The sequence below is a fragment of the Corvus kubaryi genome, unplaced genomic scaffold (genome assembly GCF_017639235.1).
Source record: "Corvus kubaryi isolate FWS band 111438036 unplaced genomic scaffold, C.kubaryi_AGA036_p1.0 66, whole genome shotgun sequence".
Classification (NCBI taxonomy): domain Eukaryota; kingdom Metazoa; phylum Chordata; class Aves; order Passeriformes; family Corvidae; genus Corvus; species Corvus kubaryi.
The window spans coordinates 26,979,976-27,005,187 of NW_024582054.1; the positions used below are offsets into that span (position 1 = coordinate 26,979,976).

A 25,212-nucleotide genomic window follows, 5' to 3' on the forward strand; every position below is an offset into this window, starting at 1 on the left:
GGATTGGCTGGAACGCCCCGAGCGGGTGGGCGGGGCTGGCGAGTTGCTGCTTCCCATTGGTTGCGTGCCGTGTCCGTCCCGCAGGGCCGCGCGGCCATTGGGCGGCGGCGGCGCTCATCCCGCGGCGGCGGCGGCGCGCGGGGGAAGATGTCGGGCGGCGACGCGAAGAAGCTGGTGCGCTCCCCCAGCGGGCTGCGCATGGTGCCCGAACACCGCGGCGCTCGCAGTCCTTTCGGCCTCGACGAGCCGCCCTGGGTGCCCGACAAGGAGGTACCGCCGGGGGCAGGGGCGCCGCACTTCCCTTTCCCCCTTCCCTTTCTCTCTTCCCTTTCCCTTCGCTTTTTTATTTCCCATACCCTAATGGATTAAAGGGCGCAAGGATAGGTCTATCACTCGTTTTTTACGGGTGTACGGCCCCGTCGCGAAAGTTGGGGAGCGATTTGCTGATTTAGAAGTGTAGCGAGCTGTGCAGCGTTGCTTTAAGTGCTTATTAAGGTGGTTCTGAAAGCCGTGCAAGTTTAAAACTAATTGCACACATTATTGAGGCAATAAGGCTGAGTTAGAGCAGCCCTCCTGGCTCCTGGTGTGAGTGTTCGTAGTGTTTAACAATCGTTGAACAACTCCGTCTATTTCAGTCAACTTTGCTTTCAGTACTTATCAAGTAAACAACGTAAGGGTGATATTTTTAATTTCATGTAATGAGAGCTATTTGTTGCCAGTCCCTGCAGCCAGATGCTCATACAACATAGAATCCATTGTTTATTTATTTATTGCCAGCGTTCTGTGGTGTGGACACACGCCAGTGCATTTAAATGTGACCGGAATGAGGATTTCTTTTAGATGAGCCAATGTGAATTTAAGCCGGGACTCATCCAACAAAGCCGTTCTTTGGCAGATACGGACGTGGTTGCTTGTTTGTGTGGGAACACTGAGTCCTCCCTTGGTTAGGAAGGAGGAAGAAAATTTTTTCCTCTACCTGGTATCTCTTGATGCTGAAAGTTCTGTGTAAAAGTAATAATAATTCTGGAGGCTCGCTCTGCCAGCACAGCTCCTGCAGCTCCGGCCAGCCTGTCCTGCTATAAAGGGTGGGAGTCGTAAGTCACTTGCTGGCTTTGTTCAGAACAATTCTTTTTTGGAAAGTGAGTTTTTAACTCATTCTGAACAAGCCGTCTGCTGCTGTATCTTGTGAGAGTTTTCTCAAGTTGTTCTTTTCCATACACAGAAAAACCTCCCAGCCATCATCAGCAGCTGTTTCTTGCATGTCTTACGTGAAGTGTGGGTAAGGTAAATTTTCGGTGGAGTGTCCTTTGAAGGACTGAGCCCCTGTCCCCCCCAGCTGGCACCGCGTGTGCTCTGCCGTCTGGGTGTGGCGCTTGTGGGGTGTGTGTTTATCTGTGAGCCAAGTCTGAGCAGTTCTTGTGCAAGTGGTTTCCCTTTGTGCTGCTTCTGCTGCCCAGCGGAGTTGCAGCATCCCGTGCACTCACCTGGAAACCTGATTCCTGACATCATCTCATCGGGGGATATTGTTTGTGTAACAGTTCAATTGAAATTCGTTTTCTCCCTGACCTTCTGAAGTGCAGTTTAGCGTGTCAGTAGTCCTTGATTATAGAAGACTGGTTTCATTAAGGAAAACAAAGTACTTTTAACTCAGTTCTAATATATACAACCATCTTAATTCAACTAAAGATTGTTTGGGGGTTGTGGTAGGATTTATTTAAACTAGTTAGATATATTTAGATAATTATGTCTGTATATTTTAGATACATCGGGCTGATGTGTGTTGTTAGTTTGAATTTTATATTACAGTTGTATTGCAGGTATTTATTCTTCTTAAAGTTCAACTTTTCACCTGTAGTCTTCTGGTCAGTAGGCTGAGGGTGTTGAGTTGTGACTGCCTGTGCTCAGCGACATTTGCTGTTGAGAGAAAGTGTGATAGAGGCAAATATTTTGAATGCATTTGTTAATGCAAAATTAAGAATATGAATTCTTATTTTGTGGCTAGTTATTTTACTAAATTTCTGGAAGTATTTTAGAGTTCTGCCATCCCTTTGGTTAACAACTGCCAAATATGTTACAAACTTTTTCTTTAAATAAAGCAGGCATGTGATACACAGGGAAGCTTATAAACTCCATGTTTTGTTAAGAAATTAACTTTAAAGAGACAGTGTTACCTGAGAGTGAATTAGTTGAGAATGTGTGCTCTTGTTACCATGTCAGACATAATTAAAAATGAAGTGTCTGTGTCCAAGACGAGACCTTGAATGGTATTAGCAAATGCTGATCTGGCTTTTCAATTCCATTGGCTTTTGCTGTGCAGCCAGAAACACTCACAAATCCAATGGCTTTATTTTTCTTATGCAAGAAGAGTCTACTGGCTTATTTTTTAAAATTAAGGCCACCTAAGAATTACAGCAGTTAGTAGTTTTGTGATGCTTATGCAGCATTGAAATATAATTTGGTTTTTAATTTTTAGTTCACAGGATTATACAGTCTTAAAATATCAGTTACTATGAGGAATTTGAAGTGCAAGGCTGAAGCAGGACTACTGAAAACTTTACTTTTGGTAGTCTTATTTGTAATACAGATAATGAGTTGAGGTGTATTTGTGAAAGTCTGTGCTGAGCATCATTAAACTCAAGACAGACCTTAAAATGTTGGTCTCTGCATGTGCCTTGTCTGACTCAGAATTTCTTTGTTAATCACCAGCAGAGCTTAATTGATGAGATTTCTGTTAAGGAAATATTGGAGTAGAAATTGAGTAAAATGTGTCAGTTTTCCTGCAGAGGTGGCCAAACCTCGTGATACCCAGCTGTGTACCAGATGTTTCCGTGGCTGAGGAACACTGTGTGCTGCAGAGGAGCTGACAGATGTGGTGGAAGGGGTTCCCTGGGGCTCTTCCGTGGCTGCAGGAGGGAACTGAGCTTTCCTTAGCTGGCTCCTCTTCTGGCTCAGGCTCTTGGAGGGGCATTGATTGTGTGGCAGAGCTGCCCTTGGACTCCTGACAAAATCCAGGCTCAGGCAGTGAACTGGCCTGGGCAGCTGCAGTGTCAGCACCGTGAGCTGTCTGCCCTTTTGCATCCTGCCCTTTCCCCCTCTGGCCTCAGCTGCTTTGGCCAGGTATGTTCCAGGGTGGGATTTCCTGAACTTTCTTGTTAGCGAAGGTTCACTGTGTTAAGGAGCTTAGCCAGGTGTTCCCATTCATCACTTCTTGAATCACTCTGTTATTATTTATGCAAATAAAGCATGTGGAGTGTAACTATAGATTCCTGTCCATCAATGGAGTTCTCACCTCTGGCTGGATCCATGGGATTATGGGAATAAATTATCATACTTGAGCAAATCCATGAGAAGTTTGCAATGAGCCAGCTGTTGGTATTTTAAAATTAATGCAAGATCCATCAGCTGATGGATGTTTTTCCATTTTCCTCTTGCTAGATGAAGAAAAATCCCATCTTGCAGTGCCAGCTACCATGTGCAGCTTGACTTGTGATTTATTTAGGACTGCTCTTTTTATCAGGCAGGGCTATCATCTCGGGTCTGGAATTCAGAAATATTTTTCTATAGTTTGTGTTAAATAAGAGGATGGATAATTTTGTTCCTTCCTAAAAACCACTTTTATGTTTAGCATAGCATTCTGTATGAAGTCTATGTAGGAGGGTATTTAGAAGAGTTTGGGGTTTGATTTTTTTTTTCCCTCTAGCTTGTGACTTATGCTTTCTGCTTTTTGGCAAAAACCAAAGAAACAAATAAACAAAAAAACCCAAACCCCAGTCTTCCTAAAAACCCAGCCCAGGCCAGCTAAAATAAAACCCCACCACCAAAACTCAACAAAAAAATTCCCATGTGTTTTCATTAGGAAAATGAATTAGAACCCAAGTAAATCCTGGGCATACCAAAATTACTGCCAGGTGCAGCTCTCAGGCAAGCTATTTAACTACATGTCCAAAAAATAAAACATTAGAGTAGGCCATGATATTAGCTGTAGAGTACTACTTGTTACAGAGGTGAAACCTGGTGAATGCTGAAATTGCTTCATGCTGAAGGTTATTTGTCAGTGAGCGTTGAAATAAGCTTTTCTGCAGCCATTGTGAAAAGATGTGTTTGGATACCTTAGTTCAGTGTTATTTAAAACAATTCAGGAGCACTTCTAGTGCTCTTTTGTGTGGGATTTAGAAACAGTTTGTAACAAATTCTGCAAGTAGGTGTTTACGTTTCACTACAATGACTGCCATTGCCCTCTAATGTGTTAAACGTCTGTTTAGACAGCAGAACCTTTCATATAAACTATTGCCAGTTATTAACAAGCTTACACTTCAAAAGGACATGAAAAGTTTCTGGGGAATTTTTCATTTAGGTGCTGTAATATTTTCTTGGCTGCAGTTGTTGAACTTGTGACAGTGATTGAGTATCTGCTGGAGCAAAAGTCCCTGAACAGAAGCTGTTGTAACCTGAGGAGATCTATAGAAGAAAAAGGGTTAAGTATTGAACTATGTTAATTAAAGGCAAAGGATGATTACTGTGTGCTTAGCAAATAACACCTGCTCATCTTAGGGTATGTGTTCAAGAGGACATTCTGCTGTAGTCTGAGTTAGTCTGGTTTGAGGAGTTTCGGTTTCTAGAGTTACAAAGCTTACTACAGGATCTGACCATGTTCTCCTGAGTAAGATGTCAGGCATAATTTTGCATTAATATTTGCAAGTAAATATAGAAAAAATTGCATTATAAGCCTCAGACACTGGGGTTTGATATGGTGGATAAAGATAGGTAAAGCTTTGTTGAAAACCCAGTGATCTAAGTGCTAAGTATCAGCCCTTTGGTAGGTGACTTTTTATACAGAACATTTTCGTTGTCCAACACCACTTCTGGTTGTTAACACAATCCAAACTGTCACCCCTTAAACTCTACTTAGTTGCAAGGGAGAAACTCCTTCAATTTTTTTCTGGCATTTTTTGAAAGGAGTGTGGGTGTAAGTTTGTTTTAGGAAAGAGATATTTCAGGAAGTGACTTTTTGTAGCTGGAATAAACATTAGGTCTTGGTGCCTTGGAAGAAAACCAAGTATTTCATAGCATGTTTCAAAAATGTGTGAGTATTGAGAGCATTAAATTGTGTAAACAATGTTTTAGACAGTCAGCAGAGCATCGTGGCAGAATACAGCGAGGACAACTTACAGAAAAACAGTTGACTGGCATATAGGACTGTCTGCATAGCCAAACATTATCAAGAACGGTGGATACTTCCGAGATGTAGTTTTGCCTGCTGGCAAGATGCATTATTCATTAGGGGGAAGTTTGGCAGCTTTTTTCAGCTTTTTTTTGCCTTGCAAATGGAGTTGACATTATTTTGCTACATCAGTATTAAATGAAAGCCATCCAGGTGAAAAGATAATGGATGGAAATTTGTTGGAGGTGTTACTTTATACGGCGTAATATAAAGCTTGTTCTTTGTATATGGTGGTAGAATTAAAGGTGTAAAAAATTCATAGACTAATCTTAATTTCTGCTGTTTTCTAGTGCCCAAGATGTATGCAGTGTGATACAAAATTTGACTTCATAACTAGAAAGGTAAGAGAAATCAATGAGATATAAACTAGTAACTGTCGCAAAATACTAAAATGGACATCTTTTGAAAAGTAAATAAGAATTTGTCTTGAGTTTGGAAGAGAGAAATTCTGGTTTGAAGTAGAAAGTGTACAACTACATAATTAGGCTCACTGGATGAAGAGAAAACACTAACATTAAATTATGTTTATTAATGGTAAGAGGTCACTGTGGAATGCATGGTGGTGTGCAGAATATGACATGGAGAATTCTGCAAAGCACCCTCCCAAAGAAGGCCAACAATGATTTTTAGGAGGGAATATCATTCCTTCATATAATTCCACTGACGATTTGTTAGCACAGGCTTGTGAAAGTGAAGAAAGATGTGGAAGTGTGTCTTGTAGTGCAGTGACATAGTTCATGTTTTTTAATTTAACTGTTTGGAGGGAGAAGGAAGGAGAAATTTAAACCAGACACACTCATGTCTTATACCAGAAAAGAGGTTTCTTTGTTTCCCTTGTGTTAGCTTTGGAAAGCAATTGGAGGTAGCCCTGGGAAATAGGTACTCCAGAGAATTTTGCAGAACATTTGGGAGGAAAGCCGAACACTGACCAAAGCTGCAGTGTTGTCAGTTACTTGTATCAAATTTGCAGGCTTGCTTTGAGCCACAAATTAGTTCCTGCTTGCTTGTGAGTACTTGTTCTGTCATGAGAACTTGCATCAGGAAGATCTGGCACTGTCACACCCCAGCAGTGATCTGGAGCACAGGCCACTGGTTGCAGATTTAGGGGCTGTGAAACACACTGCAATACTTGTTCTGGTTTCGCAACTTCATTGGATTTGTGCTGTGCTGCCTGATATTTCTGGTAAGAGCAATATCTCTGTTATAAGGATGAAAATTTTTATATGTGTTCCTTGGGAGAAACTTGAGAATATGTTTTAAAAGAGAAGTATTTTCAGCTGACGATTAGAAACTTCAGTTGAAGTTCCCCAAGATCTTTTTTCAGAAATGGGAAGGGACCTGGAAACCACTCTTCTCTTGCGTTTTTATTGACAATGAGGTGAAGGATTTACTGGACACCAGATAAGGCCTTTCCTGTCTCTTCTGCTTCAGAAGCATCTTTACAGAGTGCCAGCAAAGGCTTAGATTGCTGCTGTTCATACTGTACTCAGTCCTTTGTATCCAACCTTCAGAGATTCCTGTCTGCCGCTGTAGCAGTTAATTTCCTTTACCTGTCCCTCAACTTGCACATTTCACACCTGAGAAACTGTTGTAGCAACCTTATCAAATCTTTCTCTACCAGTTTCCTTTGTAAATAAATAAAGGAAATGTTCTCTTGTGCTTAGCATCACTGCCGAAGGTGTGGGAAGTGTTTCTGTGACAAGTGCTGCAGTAAAAAAGTGCCTCTGCCTCGCATGTGCTTCGTGGACCCTGTGCGCCAGTGTGCGGAGTGTGCCCTGGTCTCGCAGAAAGAGACAGAGTTCTACGACAAACAGCTCAAAGTGCTCATGAATGGTAAGCACTGAATGCACAGATGGGCTGTTTCTCTCTCATTTGTACTTATTCAAATTCTGAAGAACAGCAAGAGTGATGCCTCGTGTCCAACAAGCTGCAGTTGTCTCCTCTTTGTCATGCCTCTTGTTTTTCAGTTAATAATTCTGTGTTACTGGTTTATTTAGAGAGAGGTTCACCCTTCTTAGTTAATGTTTACACCTCTCAGTTTGTATTCCTTGGTCTTTACAAAGAGTGATTTAATTAAAGACAAATTTTTAATGCCTGTGAGAACAGATGTGCATGCAGTTGGCATTTTCCTTGAAATAATGCATCTTTTAGCCATATTCCTGTTACATTAAATAAAGATGAAAAATAGAGACTATTTTAGTATTTTCATACAAGATACAGTGCTTGTTTCAAGCTTCATCTGAGAGCTTTGATCTTGTCTGTGGCCTACAGCTGTGGTTTATGGTAGATCATCATGAGTACTCAGTTTTCCATAGGATTAAACCTACATGCAATACAGTAATTCATGTTCCAATTACATTAAGAAAGCTGAAACTTCAGTTTTTAAAATATTCTGTGATCCTTCAGTGCCTTTTGATGGTCTCTCAGCATGATGCTGGTGTGCATATGGGTCCGCTAAGCCCCACATGTCATGGGCATGGATGTTCCTGGGGAGGTCCTGGGTTCAGAAGGGAGTGTGTTAATTCCTGGAGCATATAAATCATTCATCACTCTGCTTTGCCGTGAGGCTGTAGAGGAGTTTTTAAATCGCATCTTCTAAACTGAAGACTTTTTTTAAAGCTTGTACTGTTTGCATTCATGTTCTGAAGTTGTTCCTGACTTGCTCTGTAGAGCCACAGACTGTGGCCAGAGAGACGGGATGGTGGCTGTGATGTCCTTGTCCAGCCTTGGTGCTGCTGTCTCTGTCTGCGTCTCAGTTCAGCAGCAGCACAGGGTCTGTGCTGGGGGTCAGTGCACCCAGCTAAACTGGGAAGTAACGAGGTGAAATTCTGGGGCTGCTGTGAGGTTCAGCTCATGGAGATGGATTGCAGACCGTTTGGCAGGGCTGGATGTTACTTTCTTCCTTTCCCAGGCCAGCAGTATTGGGATTAGGTAATACAGGGAGCATGAGGCATGGAGGAAGTAAAGGGGTAGGGTGTGTAGCGCTGCTTGGAGTTCTGAGTCACTTGTCTAATGTAGCAACAGTGACTTTTCCCCATGCCAAAGCAGTTTTGAGGAGGAAGAAATACAACATGAAGGCTGAAGTTCATTGGCCTCACAATAAGACTGAGCCAGTCTTCAGTAATGAAAAAGAGATGTCTTTACTGTTTATTAAGCATAGAACTGAAGGTCACGTCCTGCTATTAAAATTGTTCTCTTTTTTTAATGCTGAAACAGTTGTTTGTGTTACAGTGACCACAGAGGTCTTTAATTGCCTGTCTTTGCCACCTCCAAATCTCTTCTCATTTTTATAAGATTCCTCTTGGATATCATCTGCATTTTTACATGTGGGAGAAATCACATAGCACATGTGATAAGGTCCTGTGATTCAGAACATGATAATTAAAGATCAGCATTTTATACTTGTTTTGCTGATGTTAATCAGTTTAGCATTTCAGTTATTCTCTTACTGCACTCAATTCAGTAATAGTATTAGTAAGTAAAGGTTAATTATGCTTCCTGATACTTGAAAATTGCTTACTGAATTTTGTATTAGTATGCTAAAACATTTCTTTCCAGGTGCTGCATTCTTTGTAACTCTGGGAACATCTGATAAATCTGAGCTCATGGTCTGTCGACTTTCCACCAACCAGAGGTGAGAAAGATTGATAGAAATTGCACTTGTAAACTATAGAATTGTTGCCCTTACAGCTCTATTATTACATAATAACCTAAAAAAAAGTGACAAACATGCCCTAAGGATACTGGAGAGAGTAATCAGACTGATAGATCCAACAATACTGGAATGTTTGTTTGAATTTACTAGCAATGTGGATCAGAATGTCTTGGAAGGGTGAAATTTCAATGAAAAGTAGTATTTTCTGATTGATTTCTATCCCTCCTCACCCCAAAGAACACATAAACAGTGTCACTGAGAGATTGTTTTATTTTTTTTCCTTTGATTTGGACTTGATATTTAGATAAAAAAACTGAAAAAAAGTTTTCCTTCTATTATGTAGATACCTGGTTTTGGATGGAGACAGCCATTATGAAATTGAAATTACACAGATTTCAACTGTTCAGATACTTACAGAGGGATTTACTCCTGGAGGTAAATTTTTCTTTTACTATAAATGAAGTATTAAGAAAAAAAATGTGAAGCTGCAGTTATTGAGGTAGACAGTGCATTCAGTGTAACTGTGCTAGTTACAACTGCTCTCAGAATAGAGCACAGTCTGTGAGACCCTGTCCATGTGGCTGCTGGGATTTGGGGAAACACCTGAAGATTGAGAAGTTCCCCTACAGCCTTAATGTTGGAGAGCCTCTAGATAAACCTGAGTATGGGTGGTTGTCATCTGTTCTCTTGGGTAAACACAGATGTTTACTGATTTAAGAGCTTATAGGAGGGAACTGTTAGTCTTTGGTAGCTTCCATTTCAGAATCCAGCTGGGATTTTGCCATCAGTGGTGCAAACATTAACAGAATGAAATGGGGGAGGGGGAAATAAATAATTAAACTGTGCTTTCTTAATTTCATTCAAGATTTAAGGGGTGGCCAAATGAAACTGGTAACACCTAAACTGGCGTGCAGCTACTTACTGCCCCATCTCTTACCAGATTTTAGAGTATTTCAGGATGAACCTGAATATGAGTTGACTGAAATGAGAACAAACAAGGTCAGGAATTTCAATAATTGTTCTTTATCAACACTTCTGTCACTGCTGGGTTTTTCTAATTGCACAGCCTATCTGTGCAATATTCAGTCAGTATAGCATGTTAACTTGAATAAACTTACCTTGGTATTCAAATCAACCAGGTGTATTGCTGGGTCACTTAATGCTCCTGTAATTTCTTGTTCACCACTCTTCTGACTGCTTTATCTCTTTTCTGCCTGCGTTCCTTCTTGATGGTAGGAAAAGATATTCACACTTACACCAGCCTTCTGGAGAGCCAGCCTGTTACTGAAGGTATCACCAGTGCCTTTCAGCATGACTCACCCAAGCATGTCATGACCCCCTCACATCTTTCTTCTCTGCAGTGTTGATTATTTGCTTGATCCATAATTGCTGCTCAACTTGAGTTATGTTCAAGTCTGACATGTATCTGTTCCTTCCCATATGTCTGTTTAATAAACCAAGAGTGAATGTTTTATAACACTCTGGAGGAGAACTGAGACACTCAAGGCCTTTTTTAGACCAATGTGCTGTTGTCCATGCTGGGAGAAGGGGAGATGAGAAATGGTATCTGCAGTGCTACACAGGGTTACAGATCACCTGCTTCAGCAGGTTGCTGAATTGGGCATACTAGAAATGAATATACTCCCTGTGTGCTGTGTGGAAAGGCTTTGCACTGAAACTGTTAATTAATGGCTTGCTTTTACACAACTTTAAATGAAAGGCCTCTTTGTTATGCAAGGTGTGTTCTGCCTTAGTAATGCCAGACATGGGCAACGTTTGGTCAAGGCTGTAGGTGTTTGATTTCCACTGGTTTATCTTTCAGTAGACTCTTAATCCATTACTCTGACCAGTAGGTGCAGGGAAGCAATCGATGAATTTCCATTTATCCTAGGAGAGTAGAAAATAGCTCTTTTATAAACCCTACTGTGGGCTTCTGACTGGGTTAGGTGCACTACCAGCACTAACTAGATTGAGTTTGGCTTAGATTGTGGTTTGTTTTGGCTCCTCAGATATTGCAGTAACAGCCTCCAGGAGCCCTCTCATGCAGACACTTTTTAAAAAGAGCTTTGCAAAAAGTGTCCTGTGTATGCTGGTGCTGTTCCTAGGGCTAGTGCTGTTCCTTAGTTCATGCTCCACTGCTGCAGGAAGTAATGACAATAACGTGTCATTCTACAAGTTCTTGTTTAAGGTCTGTATTTTTGCTTTGGTTTATCTTTGTCTGCAGCCTCAGTAAGAGAGATACAAACACCTTGCTATTGCACTGTCAGAGCAGCATCTTTTGTAGCAATTTCCTTCAGTAAGTAAATGATGTTGTCAGCTGTTCTCTAGTCTTATTTAAGCATCATTCCCAACCTTTGCCAGGTTTGGAGGGACTGCTGCCTGCTGTGCCAGACTCCGTATCCAGCAGGATCTTGCTTTGCCATCAGTCTAATTGGACACTAAGCCTACAGACCGAGGCTACAGTATGAAAGTGTGGTATCAATGTCTTAACATGGTGATAGTAAATAACGAGGGTGTTCTAGATGCGTGTGGCTTTACCTGAGGGCTGATGCAGGTTCTGCCTTGGTGCTTGGCAGAGAGGATGAAACAATACTGAGGCTGCAGGTTCCACTGCCCTGGCACTATGAGCCATGGTCATGAGCTCACTGGATCCAGAAGCTCTCGTGCTCTGCACTGGGCAATGAGCACACTTCTTCAAACATGCTCATGAGCTGGAAAAGGTTGGTAAAACCTGCTGCTGGTCCACATGTTATTTCTCTTTTCAGGAGGCAACACTCGTGCCATAGGTATGATCCTGCAGTACAAGGTACCAGGGTCGGAGGAGGTGATGCAGATGAAGTTTACTGCTGGTGAAGACTTCAGTTGTAACAAGAAGCTGTCAGCAAGCTGGCTGGCAGCTATGCATAAGGTAAGCAAAGCAGCCAAAACTTAGACAAGGCTGAAGAAAATCTTTACATGGCGTGTTTAGTAGCACCAAAGAGAGCATTCAGCCTTAGTATTTATATTATTTTTTTATTAAGGTCTTTAGGGCCTTGTTGCTTAGCAAACAGAAGCTGTGCCTGGCTGTAGTGAACATGACTTTAGCTTTATGCTCAGAGAGCTGAAGAATTTATGCACTCTGAAGGGTGTCCCAAGATCTTATCTATGGTAGTAGATGACTTTAACGTTCCTTGGGTTTTTGTTACTGACTGAAAAAATGTGCATTATGAAATATGCTTTTGAACCTAAATTCAGCTAGTTGCTTTTACTGCTTCACAAAGGTTCAAAGTTGTTGAGTTTTGGGAACAGAAAGACTTTAATCTTTTGGTGCTAGGCCCTGTATGGGTAATGAAACTGAAGGTTCGTATTTCCCAAGTCAAAGTTAAGGTGGAAAAAGCCAAAAGCCACACTCAAATCATTCACCTGATCAACTGCTGATCAGAACTGTAATTTATAATGTGCCTGCATGGGCAGGTTTGTGGCTCTTTGCTGTTTTATTGCCATTCTGGAGCTCCCCAGGGGCCCCTACCCCAGCTTTTAACTCTGTTCAGCACAGTGTGCTCAAAGTTTCTATCACCATGCAAGTGCATTCAGCACTTCCTGAATGCTAGTACCTGCCTCAGATGGAGGAAAATAGAGGAAGAATTTAAAGCCCTGGCTTTAAAGGAGGTTTTTGGAGGGGTAGGAAGCAGATAAGGTGGCTGCAAGTGAAAATTCAGTTAATGCTGCCCTTTTGCCTTTCTGTTAGGCAACAAAACTTCTCTATGAGTCTCGGGACCAGTGAGAACTGCAGATGTGGCCTCCTGAGGGCACACACAGGACACCAGCCTCCACAGACCTGCCTCTCACTTTGTGCTGATTTGACACCTGGAAATATTTGCTGTTCTTGACTCTCCCATTCCAGTGTGGTTCATTATGTAAGAACTGGCAAATGCAATGTGAGTATTTCTTTGAACCATGAGTATTCACAGTAGTGTGCAATATGTATACAGTTAATGCTTTAAACAGCCTCACCTTTTAAGACTTTGTATATTTTGTTAAGCCTTTATTGGCACTTAATATGAAAGTGACCTGCACTACAGCTAATGTACAGCACAACTTTTATAGTAACCATTATATATATATACTGTTTGCTACAGGAAGCAAACAAAGGTGTATGTCTCTTCTGCAGAGAATAGCTTTTGGGTATAGATCTCAGGTTTTTCCCTCTATCCAAATGTTTAAAATCAATGTACAAAAAAAAATCTGCCTTAGATATGATTTTATAGAAATCATGTGGGGGTTTTTAAACATTTCATTTTAAACATCTAAATATTTCACCAAATACCACCAAATTTGACTTACATGAACTTGACCTTGAAACTTCACTTCTGTAATAAGCTTCCAGAATAATTTTTAGTTTTGTATTTTCTTTTTTGGTAACTAGCTTTTGTTACTCTTAACTGTAATGCTATCTGAAATTGTATACAATTTAATGTACAAATACAAATAAATTAATTCACTTATTTAAAAAAATTAGGTGCTGTTTAATTTTTTAATATACAACTTCTTAAGTGATGGACACCATGGTCTCTGAACTCTGAAAATTTTAATTTTTTCTAAAGAGCACCTGAATTTTAGTTCTAAGTTACTTTGTCCCAGTTGGAATACTCGGATACTAGTGTAAGGAGGTTCCAAAAGCAGCACATTTTCAGTGAAGCTGATAAGGAAGAAAGGTGGGTTGACAGCTGGAACTTTGGCAAGCTACAATTAGTGTTTTCCTGCAGACTGACCAAAGCCACATCTGCTATTGAGACCTCTATAAAGAGAGTGGAAAATGCAGCCATGCCTTAGCAGTACTTTATTGTGCACATTTACATGTTCTCTGAATTAGTGTATCATAGGCTCTTGAAATCATCACATTCATGTAGCAAATTCTTCAACAATAATACCCTTTCACTTTTCACCACAATATATACAGTTAATGCTGACCTGTGGTAAAAGCAAGTTACAGCACTGCAGAAATGGATATATAAATTATACACAGAACTTGTACATGAAGAGTTAATCAAATTGCATACTGTTAAATGGGAGAAAATTACAAGAAATATGGCTAAAACTTATAATGGGAAATTCAAAATATACTTCTGGTATATAAAATCATGTACAATTAAAATTCCAGTGAAGTGCCTGGTTGTGGGGTTTTTTTTTTGCTTGAAACTACAACGTAGTGGAACAGGTTATTGCATAACTTGCCTTGGCAGCAGGTATAGGCTGCCAAGAACCACAGAAACTGTCCTCAAATAAGCTATTGCCTTTCTTAAATCCTTCTCTAAACCTTGTTTCTTTCTTCTCCTCGACTTGGCATCTACATGACCCTCTTTCTACTTCTATCCAGTCCTTCATCTTTTCTTCTAGACTGACTGAGGCAGACTTCAGGTGACACAGTATAACCTTTACCAGACTCTTACCCTTTTCAACTATTGCACTTTCATCCCTGCAGACATACAAATCCCTTAGGCTGCTGCAACTTCAGTACTAACTGTTGTGTCCAGGCTGGACGAGCTCAGGGGGTTAGTAGGGGAACCTTTACATTCGCAGAGGTAACACCAGTGCTGTAGGCTGAATAATAAGAAAATAAAACACCAAGTGAAATACTGTGTAGGGACTTTGAGAAGTGTACAAATACTGTTGGTTTTGTTAGTTCTCTAGCTTGATTCTAAATGCAAATAATGCAAGATGCTAGACTAGGTAAAGCTTTTGTTGGGGTTGTCCAGACTAGGATTTAAGTGTTTAGCATGTGGTCACCTAAAATCCTAGCCTTCACCAAGCTTTGGTAACTACTTAATTACGCATGTAACAGGTGAAGATCTCCTGTCCTAGAACCCAAAGAGTTGATGTTGATCGGTAATGAGAACTCAACATTCACTGGTATCAAACAAAAATACCCAAAATCCCGACATGGGACAGTTGCTGTGGGGGGGTGGAGCAAACTGGACAGCGCATCTGCAATCTGCAAATGACACCTCTGAACATGGAACACAAGAAAGCTCCTACCATGGAACTTGACTCAAAACATTGCGTTAGATGAGAGTTGGCGCAACACTGTCGGTACTGGAGGTATCGCTCTCCTCATCAGTGCTGGGTCACACACAAACGATCCTCATTTACAAACTGCAGATCTTGGGACTCGTGGATGCTGTCCATTTAACAAGAGAAAGCACCATTAAAACTAAATATCATAGTTTTATTTCTCTGTGTGAAATGATCAAAAATGATGGCTCCAGTGTATGTTCTAAGTTTCCAGTTACCAGCATGGTACTGCACTGTTGTTCAACTGAATTCAAGCGAGGGTTCGCTGTCGAGGTTTTATTCGTGGATATAACTAAAAAAACAGAATAACAGTATTAGGTTTTGCATGGTTAATACCAACTTAAATAATTTATAACTAAGGCATACTTATTAGGCAGAACTGGGTGATGAAGTGTTTTGGGGGGAGAGGTTTTTTTAAGCCACAGCATGTTCTTAGGCAACTTCTGAACAACAAGAGCAGGAGGAAGAGGGCTGATTTACTCCTGCCAATAGCAGCAACATGGCTGCTCAGAAAATGACATGGTGCTTTTAGCTCAAGATCCAGAACAGACAAAGGATGCTTTTACATAAGTACAAAAATTCCCTGTTGAGTACTCAAGAGCACTTCTTTCCTGCTCTGCAAGGTTCTCTTACGCATTTTGTCCTCAGTAGCTCTACTTAGTCATCTTACATCTCTGGCCTCTCCTGACAACAGTGTTCATCTGTCAGAGCAGCATAAATGATGTGCCACAGTTGTCATGTTCAAGGCTCTTTCCTGTTTTAAACTCACACACACCTGTGTTCTTATCTTGTACCAGGTATTAAAAACATTCCCAAAGAACTTTCTGGGCCAAGGCTTCAAGCTGCCTAATAGAGCCACCATGCTTTCTGTAAGGGCTCTATATTTTAGACAAGGGGGAGGAAAAAGTCTTAATAAAGCATAAACAATATTAAATATATTGCTATACTAAATATACTAACTTGCCCAATGAGAACCAGCACTAATCTCCTAATAGTAGCCTCTCCTTTTTGTTTACAATGGCACAGAGGCCAGAGAGAGCATAAGGATAGCCTCCTTTACACCACTTCATAGTGCTGTGTCTGGATGGTGTACAGAGGGATTCTGACCAAAGATCCATCTTGTGTTCCTACTTCAGGTGCATGTGAAAAATAGAAGGGAGAGGGTGAAAGAACTTACCCCGAGGAGGTTTTTAGGCACATAGCCTTCCTTGTCATTGAGGCGGGCCCACCACCACTCCGTTTCGTTGTCATCCTTGCGCCTCAGAATAGTGATGGCATCGCCCTCGTGGAATGACAGCTCATCATTGTTCTGGGCTTCATAATCCCACAGAGCATACACCACCCCTTTATTCATCACTCCCAGCTTCTCCTGCACGCCTGTTAACAACACCAGATGGTAAAATAGCCTCTTTTTCCCCTCTGAGATTTTTACTATTGACACAGTGGCCCAAGTATTAGTCTCCTGTTAATAACATTTCATGAACAGTTTTCCATTATGAAATCCTGTCAGAAATTTAACTGCATGATAAAACCAAGTCTTAAGAATAATTCAGAGAATGAGGTTTTTCTCTTTTATTATACATGCAATGGAAACTGCTTCGTACAGCAGGTCTTGTAGGGACACCCGAGGCTTTCGGAATTCACACAATGTCAGATATAACAGAGCCTTAATGAAGCTTAAATTCTCTGATGAAAACTAAAAAGTTGTCTGCTCCATCCAAGTGCTTTTCTTGCAAAATACATTTTAGTAACTAAGCACCTTCTGTAAGTTAAGTATTCATAAAGTGTACTTCTTTCTTTGTGTGATCTGCTAGAAATTTGTGCATCTGGAAGTTGGGAGTCTCTCTGTCAAAATACTTGACAACTCACTGTCAAAACCTCCCTGTAGAAGCATTTCTTTGAAATACAGCCAAATTAAAACTTTAAAAATCTTAACATTTGAAGGAGCCTGTGAAGTAATTCAGAACCCAGGAGGACTAAGACCAACATCACGGTGAAAAGATGATTCTGGTTTTAGCACTTTGAAAGCACAGGGACATGATGGGCCATATCATGAAGTCTGGGGCCTAAGCAGATGTTACACACAGATCAGAGGGACAAATCAGGATGAATCTTAGAAAAGAGTTGGTAGGTGTCACAGCTTACCATACAAAAACTGGGAACACTGAATATAACCTTCTTCCATCTCCTCACACTTGTCTGCAGCAGTTTCTATATCACTTATAGTTGAAGCAAAAATAGCTGCCCCAGATTCAACCAGTAGTTTACAGAGATGAACACTATTGCAAGAAGCTGCACAATGCAAGGGTGTCCTGAAATAAAGCAAAAAAAAGTGCATGTGAAAAGATAAGCTTCCATGAATCCTAACTTTCATCTTGCTATGTAGAGCCTGTCTATATTAAAAGAAGATTTTTCTTTGTGTTTATAGTATGTGTACGCATTGTCCAAAACCTGTCAAGCAGCTGGGGTGGATTTCAGGATTTACCTGAAAAATACCAGTAAAGCCAAGCATTATAAAACAGATGACAGGAAAACCAGTAATTTTCACAGCTTACAAAGCTGCTGGGTGTAAAAGGGTATTTTCCAGTAGAAGGAAACCTGGAAGGTAAAACAAAGGTGAGGATTCACATCCCCACCAAAGACTTCAGGAATGCTATGGCTACCTGTAAGGTGAGATTCTTCAAGAACACCAACATCTGTGGTGGGTTCTACCATGATGAAACTTAAACAAATTAACTTTTGTCATTTGTTATTTATGCTTTTAATTATTTCAGCATCTGAACAAGAAATGCAACTGTACCACTAATTAAAGCCAAACTGTAATCTAGTTTATGGTTTAAGCGTGCTTGCTTGGGAGCTGAACACACTGTAACCTTGCATTTGAGTTCATCTCCACCTAGAGCTTAGAGAATGCTCATTTACTGGGGATAAAGGGGAAGGAAATTGTTTCCAAAACAGGTCTCAACTCGATTTTGAATGTGCATCTAAATGGTGTTTCTCCCAGACACTAGGTTAAAAATCTTGACACTTACCACCCATCACTATCTGCTGCATTTACATTTACACCAAAATCGAGTAGGAACTTCACAATGTGGTGATGACCAGCACACACTGCATTATGCAAAGGTGTAATGCCTTCATCATTTGGTTTACTCGGATCATCAACCTGTTGAAAACAAAAAAAATAGTTCAGCACTTTCTTTTTCCTGAATACTGAATGAGGTTGCCATTGTTTAAAAGCTTACCTCATATATGATTCGTTGTACCAGATCAAATTCCCCCTCCAAAGAAGCATCTAGGAGGAGAGCCAAGGGATTGAACTTCACTCTCAAACCATGGCCTGTTCTTTCTGAGTTGGGTTTCTTCAAGTTGGTACGTTTTGTCTGAGTAGAGATGAAGGTTGGAAGGCATCATTTCAGGTTGTACAAGTATAAAAATTGTTCATTTAAGAATCTCATCTTCCTTAGATGATATTCAGAACTATGTAATCACTTCTATTTAAAAGTCTCTAAGTAGAAGGCTTGACACATTACTATATTTTATGTAGTTAAAATATGAAAAAGCAAGCCAATATAATTTCAAAGCTTCTAATTAAAGATAGTGAGTATAAGGAATGAAGTATCTAAGTGAATGTTTTAAGCATCATCATCTTAATTGTATCTAATAGAAGCTGTGTGTATTACTGGTGGATTATCTGAGACACTGTGAAAACTTTTGCTTAGCCTGGAAAGCACGACACAATTAAGCCAGAGTCTGTACTTAGAGGAATCAACGCCTTGAATTAGCAGGAGTCTCTGTTGTAGATCAGGCCTGGCAAGTTGGGAGTTTTGTTGCAGAAACAAAAAGAACAGAACATGAAGCTATTTTATGTGACATTCTAGCAGGTGTTATCAGAAACAGCATTTTTTTTTTAAGATCTGAAGCACATTTAAATGTGTTTCAAGAGTATTCTGAATCCCTTATATGTGTCCTTGTCACTTTCTGGGGGAAAAAATATCTATTATTAACTACAGCTTTTATAGAATGCTTTTAGTCTCTAGCTCTGTAAGATCTGTTTTCACTTATGGTCCTATATAGGATGGCTATTTCAGTTTGGAAAATAAACCCTTTATGTTATGAATAATATTAGTTGCTAGCATATCCCATTCTCCCAGAAGTACCCTGGCCCTTATGCTCATGGAAAACCATATAAAAACCCTTGTGCACACTGCAGTCAAATTCTCAGAGGAATGCAAGGCTCCTACCTGAATCAAAAAGTGGAGATGAACCTTGGTTTCAAAGAGTGATATCACAACAACAAAGAATAAAATTCAGTTTTTTTCTGTATTTTTCAATTCTCCAAATGTGGTAGATTTTGGTAATGGCAAGTATTTAAAAGATTTTAGTGCAGCTGGAGGAGGGACTTTGGAAGCAATTCAGAGCATGTGACAAGCCCATCAGAAGAACATTTCTGCTATCACAAGCCAGCTGTGCTGCTGCTGGAGTTAGCCCTGGTCCATCTCTCCTCTAAGCTGAGAGGGCAAAAGGAGTGCATTTTCCCCAGAACAGCTATTTCAGCTTGCCTGCAAATTAAAAAGCTTCCCACTGACACAGCTTACCCTTAGTCTTATACAAATAGTTATCTTTGGAGGCCTGGACAAATTAAAAAAAAAAAAAATATTAATGGAATCTCAAATTCCAGAATAAGTTCTACAAGAATCTCCAAAAAGTTGAAAAATACATACACCTCCCATTACCTGTTTGCATATTTTCCTTATTAAGCAGCTAGAGTAGTAAAGAAACTAATCCATCAGAATTCTCCCTGGAACTCCCCTGGTTTTCTTTCCTTTTAATATCAGGAGATTTCAAGTGCAAAGATACTGCTGAGCACAAACTTACCATATTCCAGTTATGCTTAAACACAAAGTTAATTGTGTAGTTCACAAAGTTGTTCTTTTGCTTTGTTACTTACTGGAGGAAGTGGAGGAGGAAGAGCAGGTGGCAAAGGAGCTTCATCTTCTACTGGAGAACTGACCTCTGGCGTGGGACTGGGTGACTGCTCAGTAGAAGGAACTATAGCAAGATTGTTGTTGTTGTCTTCAGTTGTCTCAGGTGTTTGATTTGTGGTTTCAGTGCTTATCAGCTCCTCGGTAGCGGGAGAAGGTAATTCATTATCATTGGCATCTGACGAAGGGGGTGGTTCATCAGGGACAGGAACTGTAGGTTGCACGGGGATTGGTTCTTCAATATTGCCATTGGTGCTGGCGTTCCCATTATCAACGTCAGCTAGGTTGCCTATGAAGTCCTGTGGATTGCTTGGCTGATAAAAAGGAGCACTTTCTATCCCTCCAGCCAGGGTATTAAAGCGCTGGTACAATAATTTTTGTATATTTGGTCCACTTGGGCCCTCTGGCTCAGTGATGGAGCTGCGTTTCTTTAACGGCCTCGGAGCATTGGCCAGTTTTCTCCTCAGAGCCTCGAGGTCAGCATCGCTCTGATACCGTAGGGGCGAGTGCACAATAGGGGTGAGCTTAGTAGGACTAAGAGGACGGGGAATGTTTTCCACATTGCTGTTTTCAGTGGGTGGTGGAGCATTTTCCAGCTCTTGATCTTTTTCAGTGACCTCAGTCTGAGGCTGAGATTGTGGCTGTGAGGGAGACTGGGCAGGCAAAGAACCATGAAGGAATGGCAAGGGTGAGGGAGAGGTTGAACCAGACTGTAATACAGGCTTTCCATAAACTGAAGAAAAGAAAGATGGAAAACAGTGAAGAGCTGTTCTCAAATTACATAATAAAATATTTATAAATAAACTCTTGCTACTTGTTTGACACTACTACAGAAAAAAAAATGTTCTGGGGACTATCAAAACAGAAATAAATACTTACCTTGGTGATGCTGATGCTTCTTACAATTATAAGCTACAAGTAGCATCTGGACTGTTTTTCCTCTTTCAAGAGGAAACAGCAAGAGGAGAAAAACTCTCCTATCGAGACTCTGTTTTTTCAACTTATTTATCAAAGTACTGGTAAAGTATCCAGGCTATATTGTTCCAATTGCATCTTGTTTTAAAAAGGTAAATCAATGCATAACCTCAAAAATATATTGAATGATTTTGCTCCTATTCTGCATACACAAAAAAAACTTTCCTCACAGATTTAGACAAGTTTTCCAAACCAATATGGGAAGCAAACTAAGCCAAACAAGTAGATCTTAATGGATTCCAAAGAAAAAAAAAAGCAAAATATATTCTACCTGCTTTTACCGACTTATTTAAGGTATTGTACACAGCTTGTTGGTAATTCTTTGGTGGTGTTGCTTGCTGAAGATACACTGAGTAGATGGAACTGGAGTTCACTGTCTGTGGCCCTTTTCTGGGAGACTGAGGTCTGGATCCTTTATCAGCGAGAAAAGGTCTGATTGCCACAGTCAAAGGCAGTTCTGGCCTGCCCTCTCCTCCTGGGAACAAGGGGGGACCGGAGGGTTGATACGTGGGGCTGGGAGGGACAGAAATTCTCTGCTGGATCTGCTGTGAAGAGCTGGGCTGGTGCATGTTGCTGGGAGGTGGGAGCGGAACCGGCCTTTGCCGATTTGCTATACTGGTGCCAGGTCTGGGAAGGCTGCCATCTTTCCTTCTTTCTAGAGAGTTTGTAGAACCTGTTCCTAAAGGAACTGGGCTTGGATAGGTCCCGTAGTTCTGAGGCAACTGCTTGCTTACACCAGGAACTGTTGGTGGCACCTTCCCCAGGTCAAGACCCTGTGTAAGAACAATAAATAGTATATACCATTTAATTAAATAAAGGACTTCTGAGCAAGAACATTCCTCTTTCAACATACCATACTAGCTATCTTGTGAGACAGCAAAGGATTCAACGTAAACAATGTGTGTTCCTTTATCACTAGATATGATTCTACCTGAGTTTATCACAGGATCCCATCATACCTCAGACAAAAGCCACTGTTTAAAGGCGCCTTCAGCTGTAACACATTCATATCAATTCAAAACTATTTGCACACATGCAAAGCCTGAATAACTTGTTCTGGATTCTGGATCTCAGTATCTAGTTGATAACATACTTGACAACATATACTGTCAGAGTTTACCAAAACAATTTAAAGACTAAATCCTTATTCTCTAAAGATTATAATCTTACAGAATTCATACAGTACTAGCATAACAGTCCAGACAGACACCACTAGTGGACTCACTTAAGGACAGATTTAATAACTTCTTTTGAGAGATTTTTATGAGAAAGTACATTGAAAAAGTAATAATCTATACCAAGGAAAAAGACTAACAAAGATATGAATTAGAGAAACATGAAGGAGGGGGGAGAGGATTATGAGAAGCAAAGAGAGAAAAGGGGAGACTAGATATGTAAAAAACCAGGAAGGAATACAAACTACTAAAGGTAAAAAAACCCCACACATTTTAATGTGATAAGAACAGAAAGGAACAGATGAAATACAAAGGTAATTTTCTTTATGACTTTTTAAATAAACAGCAGCAGGGAAATGGAATGTATATCTAACTGAAGTGAGTTCAGCTATGAAAACTAAAGGTTCATAATTTCAGCAAAGCAGATCTATAAATATATCGCAGATGAAACCCACCATTTTATCAGTACTTCCTAATACTGAAGTTGGCAAAGGCTGGCTGGATATAGTTCCTTGTTTTAAAGCAGTATCCATGCTTGATTCTTTCCAGTCTGTGTTGGAGATCTGAGGGGGTTTTACCACAGGGGCTGAGCTCTGTTTAAGTATCGGCCAATTTCCATCATTAGCTTGAAAACAGACAAAAATACTAGATTTAAGATAATCCATACTAGCATTGCAAACAAGCAAAACTACACATGAAATAAAACAACTTCGATTACAGTGGGATTAGTTTTATTCTAGAAGTGAGATAAATTAACGTTTGATTCAGAAATCAATACTGAAAGCCAAATCACTGCATACAATGTGCTGTTCACTACCCTTTAACACTCAAATTCCACTGAAAATTTCTGTGGAAAAAATGTAATTAAAATTTTGGCTTGAGTGTTGCATATTCTGCTATTAGAAGGCAAACAAACTCAGAGTAAAAATCCTTACAGAAACACTTCATCAACAGAATTCTTTGGGTACTATCCAGAGACACTGTCAAATTACACTAAATGTTAAGTCTGTGTAAGCCCCGAGTGGACTTGCTCCAAATTTAAACTATGGTTACCAGATTCATTCACCCATAACAGGATGTAAAAACTCCCTTGAACAGCAGGGTGGAACAAAAGCACACATTCCTTTGCTGGAAGGGGTAGTTAACTCACCTTTTGTTTTTCCTCAACACACTCACCCGATTAGAATTGCCTCAGAGATTTAATATTAAATACATTTATAAAGTCAGCTGACAACTTTAACTCAGCGTGAAGACACAAGTCATGGGCTTTTATCTTCATCATATGCAAAAAATCATACATAGCTGCACATAAACTGAGGCAAAAAATCCTTAAAGAAGTCCTAGATGCATTGATATGTTACTTTATAAAGTGTGTGAGACTAGTTTCAGTTCTCTACATAAGCAAAAGAGTTTCAGTAGCCTAATAATTAGATATGGTTTATAATAACTAAATACATCCAATGTTAGAGCCTAAGGATTTGATCTGCCTTTAAAAGATTAAAATTCAGGCATCTCTTCCTATAATGAGACTGGAGATCATTTCTCCATCCCCATGGCTTGTAATTGTTGTAGTGCAGCACTTAAATCAGCAAAGATGATGTGTAACAATTAACTTTACTACAGGATAGCAGCTAAAATGGAGGGGGATTGTGCACGTGTGGAGATTCAATGATATTTCTGGATCCCACAGTAATACAATATCAAATGCAAACCAGGTATTTAGAGGCCAAGTTTCCCATTTCAGTTCTAAGCCTCTAGAAAACAGAATCAGCAGAGCTATTTCTAGAATTCTCTGTCTAGTATAGTAGATAGTCTCAAAATAAGCTGCATAGGAACATTCTAACGAGAGTGATTTTTCCATCACCATTCTACTTTCTATCCATGAGCCTTACCCTCTTTGTTGAGTATCTCTCAAAACAGGATTAACACTTGCATATTTTTACACTGAGAATACAGTATATAGTCCAGAAATCACTTTTCGCACTTGCAAACTGTCGGGAAGCAAAGTAATGAGGCCCAGCTTTTAATACTGGCAACATCCAAGAACTGAAAATGCTGTGGGTTTTGTTTGTTATTGTTTTCATCATCTTGTTACCAGGAGCAAGACCAAAAAAGTGTCTAAGCACTTAGACCCTAAACAATGGCAAATTTTCCAACTATGCCACTGAATTAAATGTTTACTGTACAAAATACACACGACATTCTGTACCTCCAGTAAGGTTACAGTTCAGTAAAACCTTTGTTTTGAAGATCAAAATGTGTTATAATTGATTCATGCTGAACATGAAAGCATCTGGATCTGTAAGTTTAGTTATGAGGAAAGCACTTACAGAAACAACACCAAAAGACTTGACAAATTTAAACATCTTACCTGCAAATTCAACCCACACTCTTCTATTAAAAAGACAGATACACAAAAACTTATTGCAATCAGCATGTTTATGCCCAAATTTTGAGGTAACAGACTGGAAGTAAATTCAGATTCTCCCTCCTCTCTCTAACTTACACTGTGAGGGTGAGGAGTCAGTGGCACAGGTTGTCCAGGGAAGTCGTGGATGCCCCATCCCCGAGGTGATGTTCAAGGCCAGGCTAGATGAGGCTTTGAGCAACCTGGTCTAGGGGGATCTGATGCCAACACCCTCCTGACAAGGCCACGCCAGCTCCTGCTCTCAGCCACCTCACAGCCAACTGGCTCCATCCTCCCCTCCAAATGCACCCTCTTGCCTGTACCTGTAAACTAACACCCAGTGTACTTCAGCTCTCACCAGGCCATTGTGCATTTACATAAATAAGACAGGGACACACAGACACAAATGGTTTTGTGCATTTTCTCTGACTTCACCTAAAATTTCTGTAGGTCTGGATCCAGGATACTTACTATAGCAACTGAAGTACACTCCCAGTCCAATGGAAGGCAGCAAGATTCTGGGTATTGACTTGGACAGTGTGAGCTTTTATCCCAACTCTGGGGTCAGTGCAACGTGGAAACTTGGAGTTTTCCACAAAGTAACTCAAACTAAGCCTGTATTTTATACATCTATCCAATCCAAGATATACTAAAACACACTTTAGTGATTGCCAGAAATTTCTAACATTTTGAAAATTTTGAGGTTTTGCAGTGAAGAAAACTCATCCCAGGTACACTACTCT

The 25,212-nt window shown here is 40.3% G+C and overlaps 2 protein-coding genes across 12 annotated transcripts in view; one reads left to right on the forward strand and one right to left on the reverse strand.

Annotated features, from left to right (window-relative positions):
* Positions 1 to 91: 91 nt before the first annotated feature.
* Positions 92 to 13,370, forward strand: ZFYVE21 (zinc finger FYVE-type containing 21). Of its 2 annotated transcripts, XM_042048263.1 has the most exons (8): positions 92 to 270; positions 5,512 to 5,562; positions 6,886 to 7,054; positions 8,780 to 8,855; positions 9,220 to 9,311; positions 10,113 to 10,166; positions 11,642 to 11,784; positions 12,604 to 13,370. In XM_042048263.1, exons 1-8 carry the CDS (start codon positions 148 to 150, stop codon positions 12,637 to 12,639), a joined length of 744 nt encoding a protein of 247 aa, XP_041904197.1. In that variant the 5' UTR covers positions 92 to 147; the 3' UTR covers positions 12,640 to 13,370. The 2 variants fall into 2 exon arrangements, with proteins under 2 accessions (XP_041904197.1, XP_041904198.1); XM_042048264.1 differs by lacking the exon at positions 10,113 to 10,166 and having other exon boundaries at positions 102 to 270.
* Positions 13,371 to 13,680: 310 nt separating this feature from the next.
* PPP1R13B (protein phosphatase 1 regulatory subunit 13B) overlaps positions 13,681 to 25,212 on the reverse strand; it is a 69,011-nt gene continuing 57,479 nt past the window's right edge. For all 10 annotated transcript variants that reach the window (XM_042048242.1, XM_042048243.1, XM_042048241.1 and 7 more), the window contains 8 exons: positions 22,518 to 22,687; positions 21,159 to 21,660; positions 19,879 to 20,645; positions 18,173 to 18,310; positions 17,960 to 18,093; positions 17,073 to 17,239; positions 16,105 to 16,304; positions 13,681 to 15,219 (listed from right to left, as the gene is read on the reverse strand). In XM_042048242.1, coding sequence (XP_041904176.1) covers positions 15,178 to 15,219; positions 16,105 to 16,304; positions 17,073 to 17,239; positions 17,960 to 18,093; positions 18,173 to 18,310; positions 19,879 to 20,645; positions 21,159 to 21,660; positions 22,518 to 22,687 — 2,120 coding nt within the window. In that variant the 3' untranslated portion in view covers positions 13,681 to 15,177. The remainder of the gene's footprint in view (positions 15,220 to 16,104; positions 16,305 to 17,072; positions 17,240 to 17,959; positions 18,094 to 18,172; positions 18,311 to 19,878; positions 20,646 to 21,158; positions 21,661 to 22,517; positions 22,688 to 25,212) is intronic.

Coding starts and splice junctions, on each gene's coding strand:
- ZFYVE21 (XM_042048263.1), top strand. CDS start 148: ATGTCGGGCGGCGACGCGAAGAAGCTGGTGCGCTCCCCCAGCGGGCTG. Junction 8,856..9,219: donor CGACTTTCCACCAACCAGAG/GTGAGAAAGATT, acceptor TCTATTATGTAG/ATACCTGGTTTTGGATGGAG. Junction 9,312..10,112: donor AGAGGGATTTACTCCTGGAG/GTAAATTTTTCT, acceptor TCTTGATGGTAG/GAAAAGATATTCACACTTAC.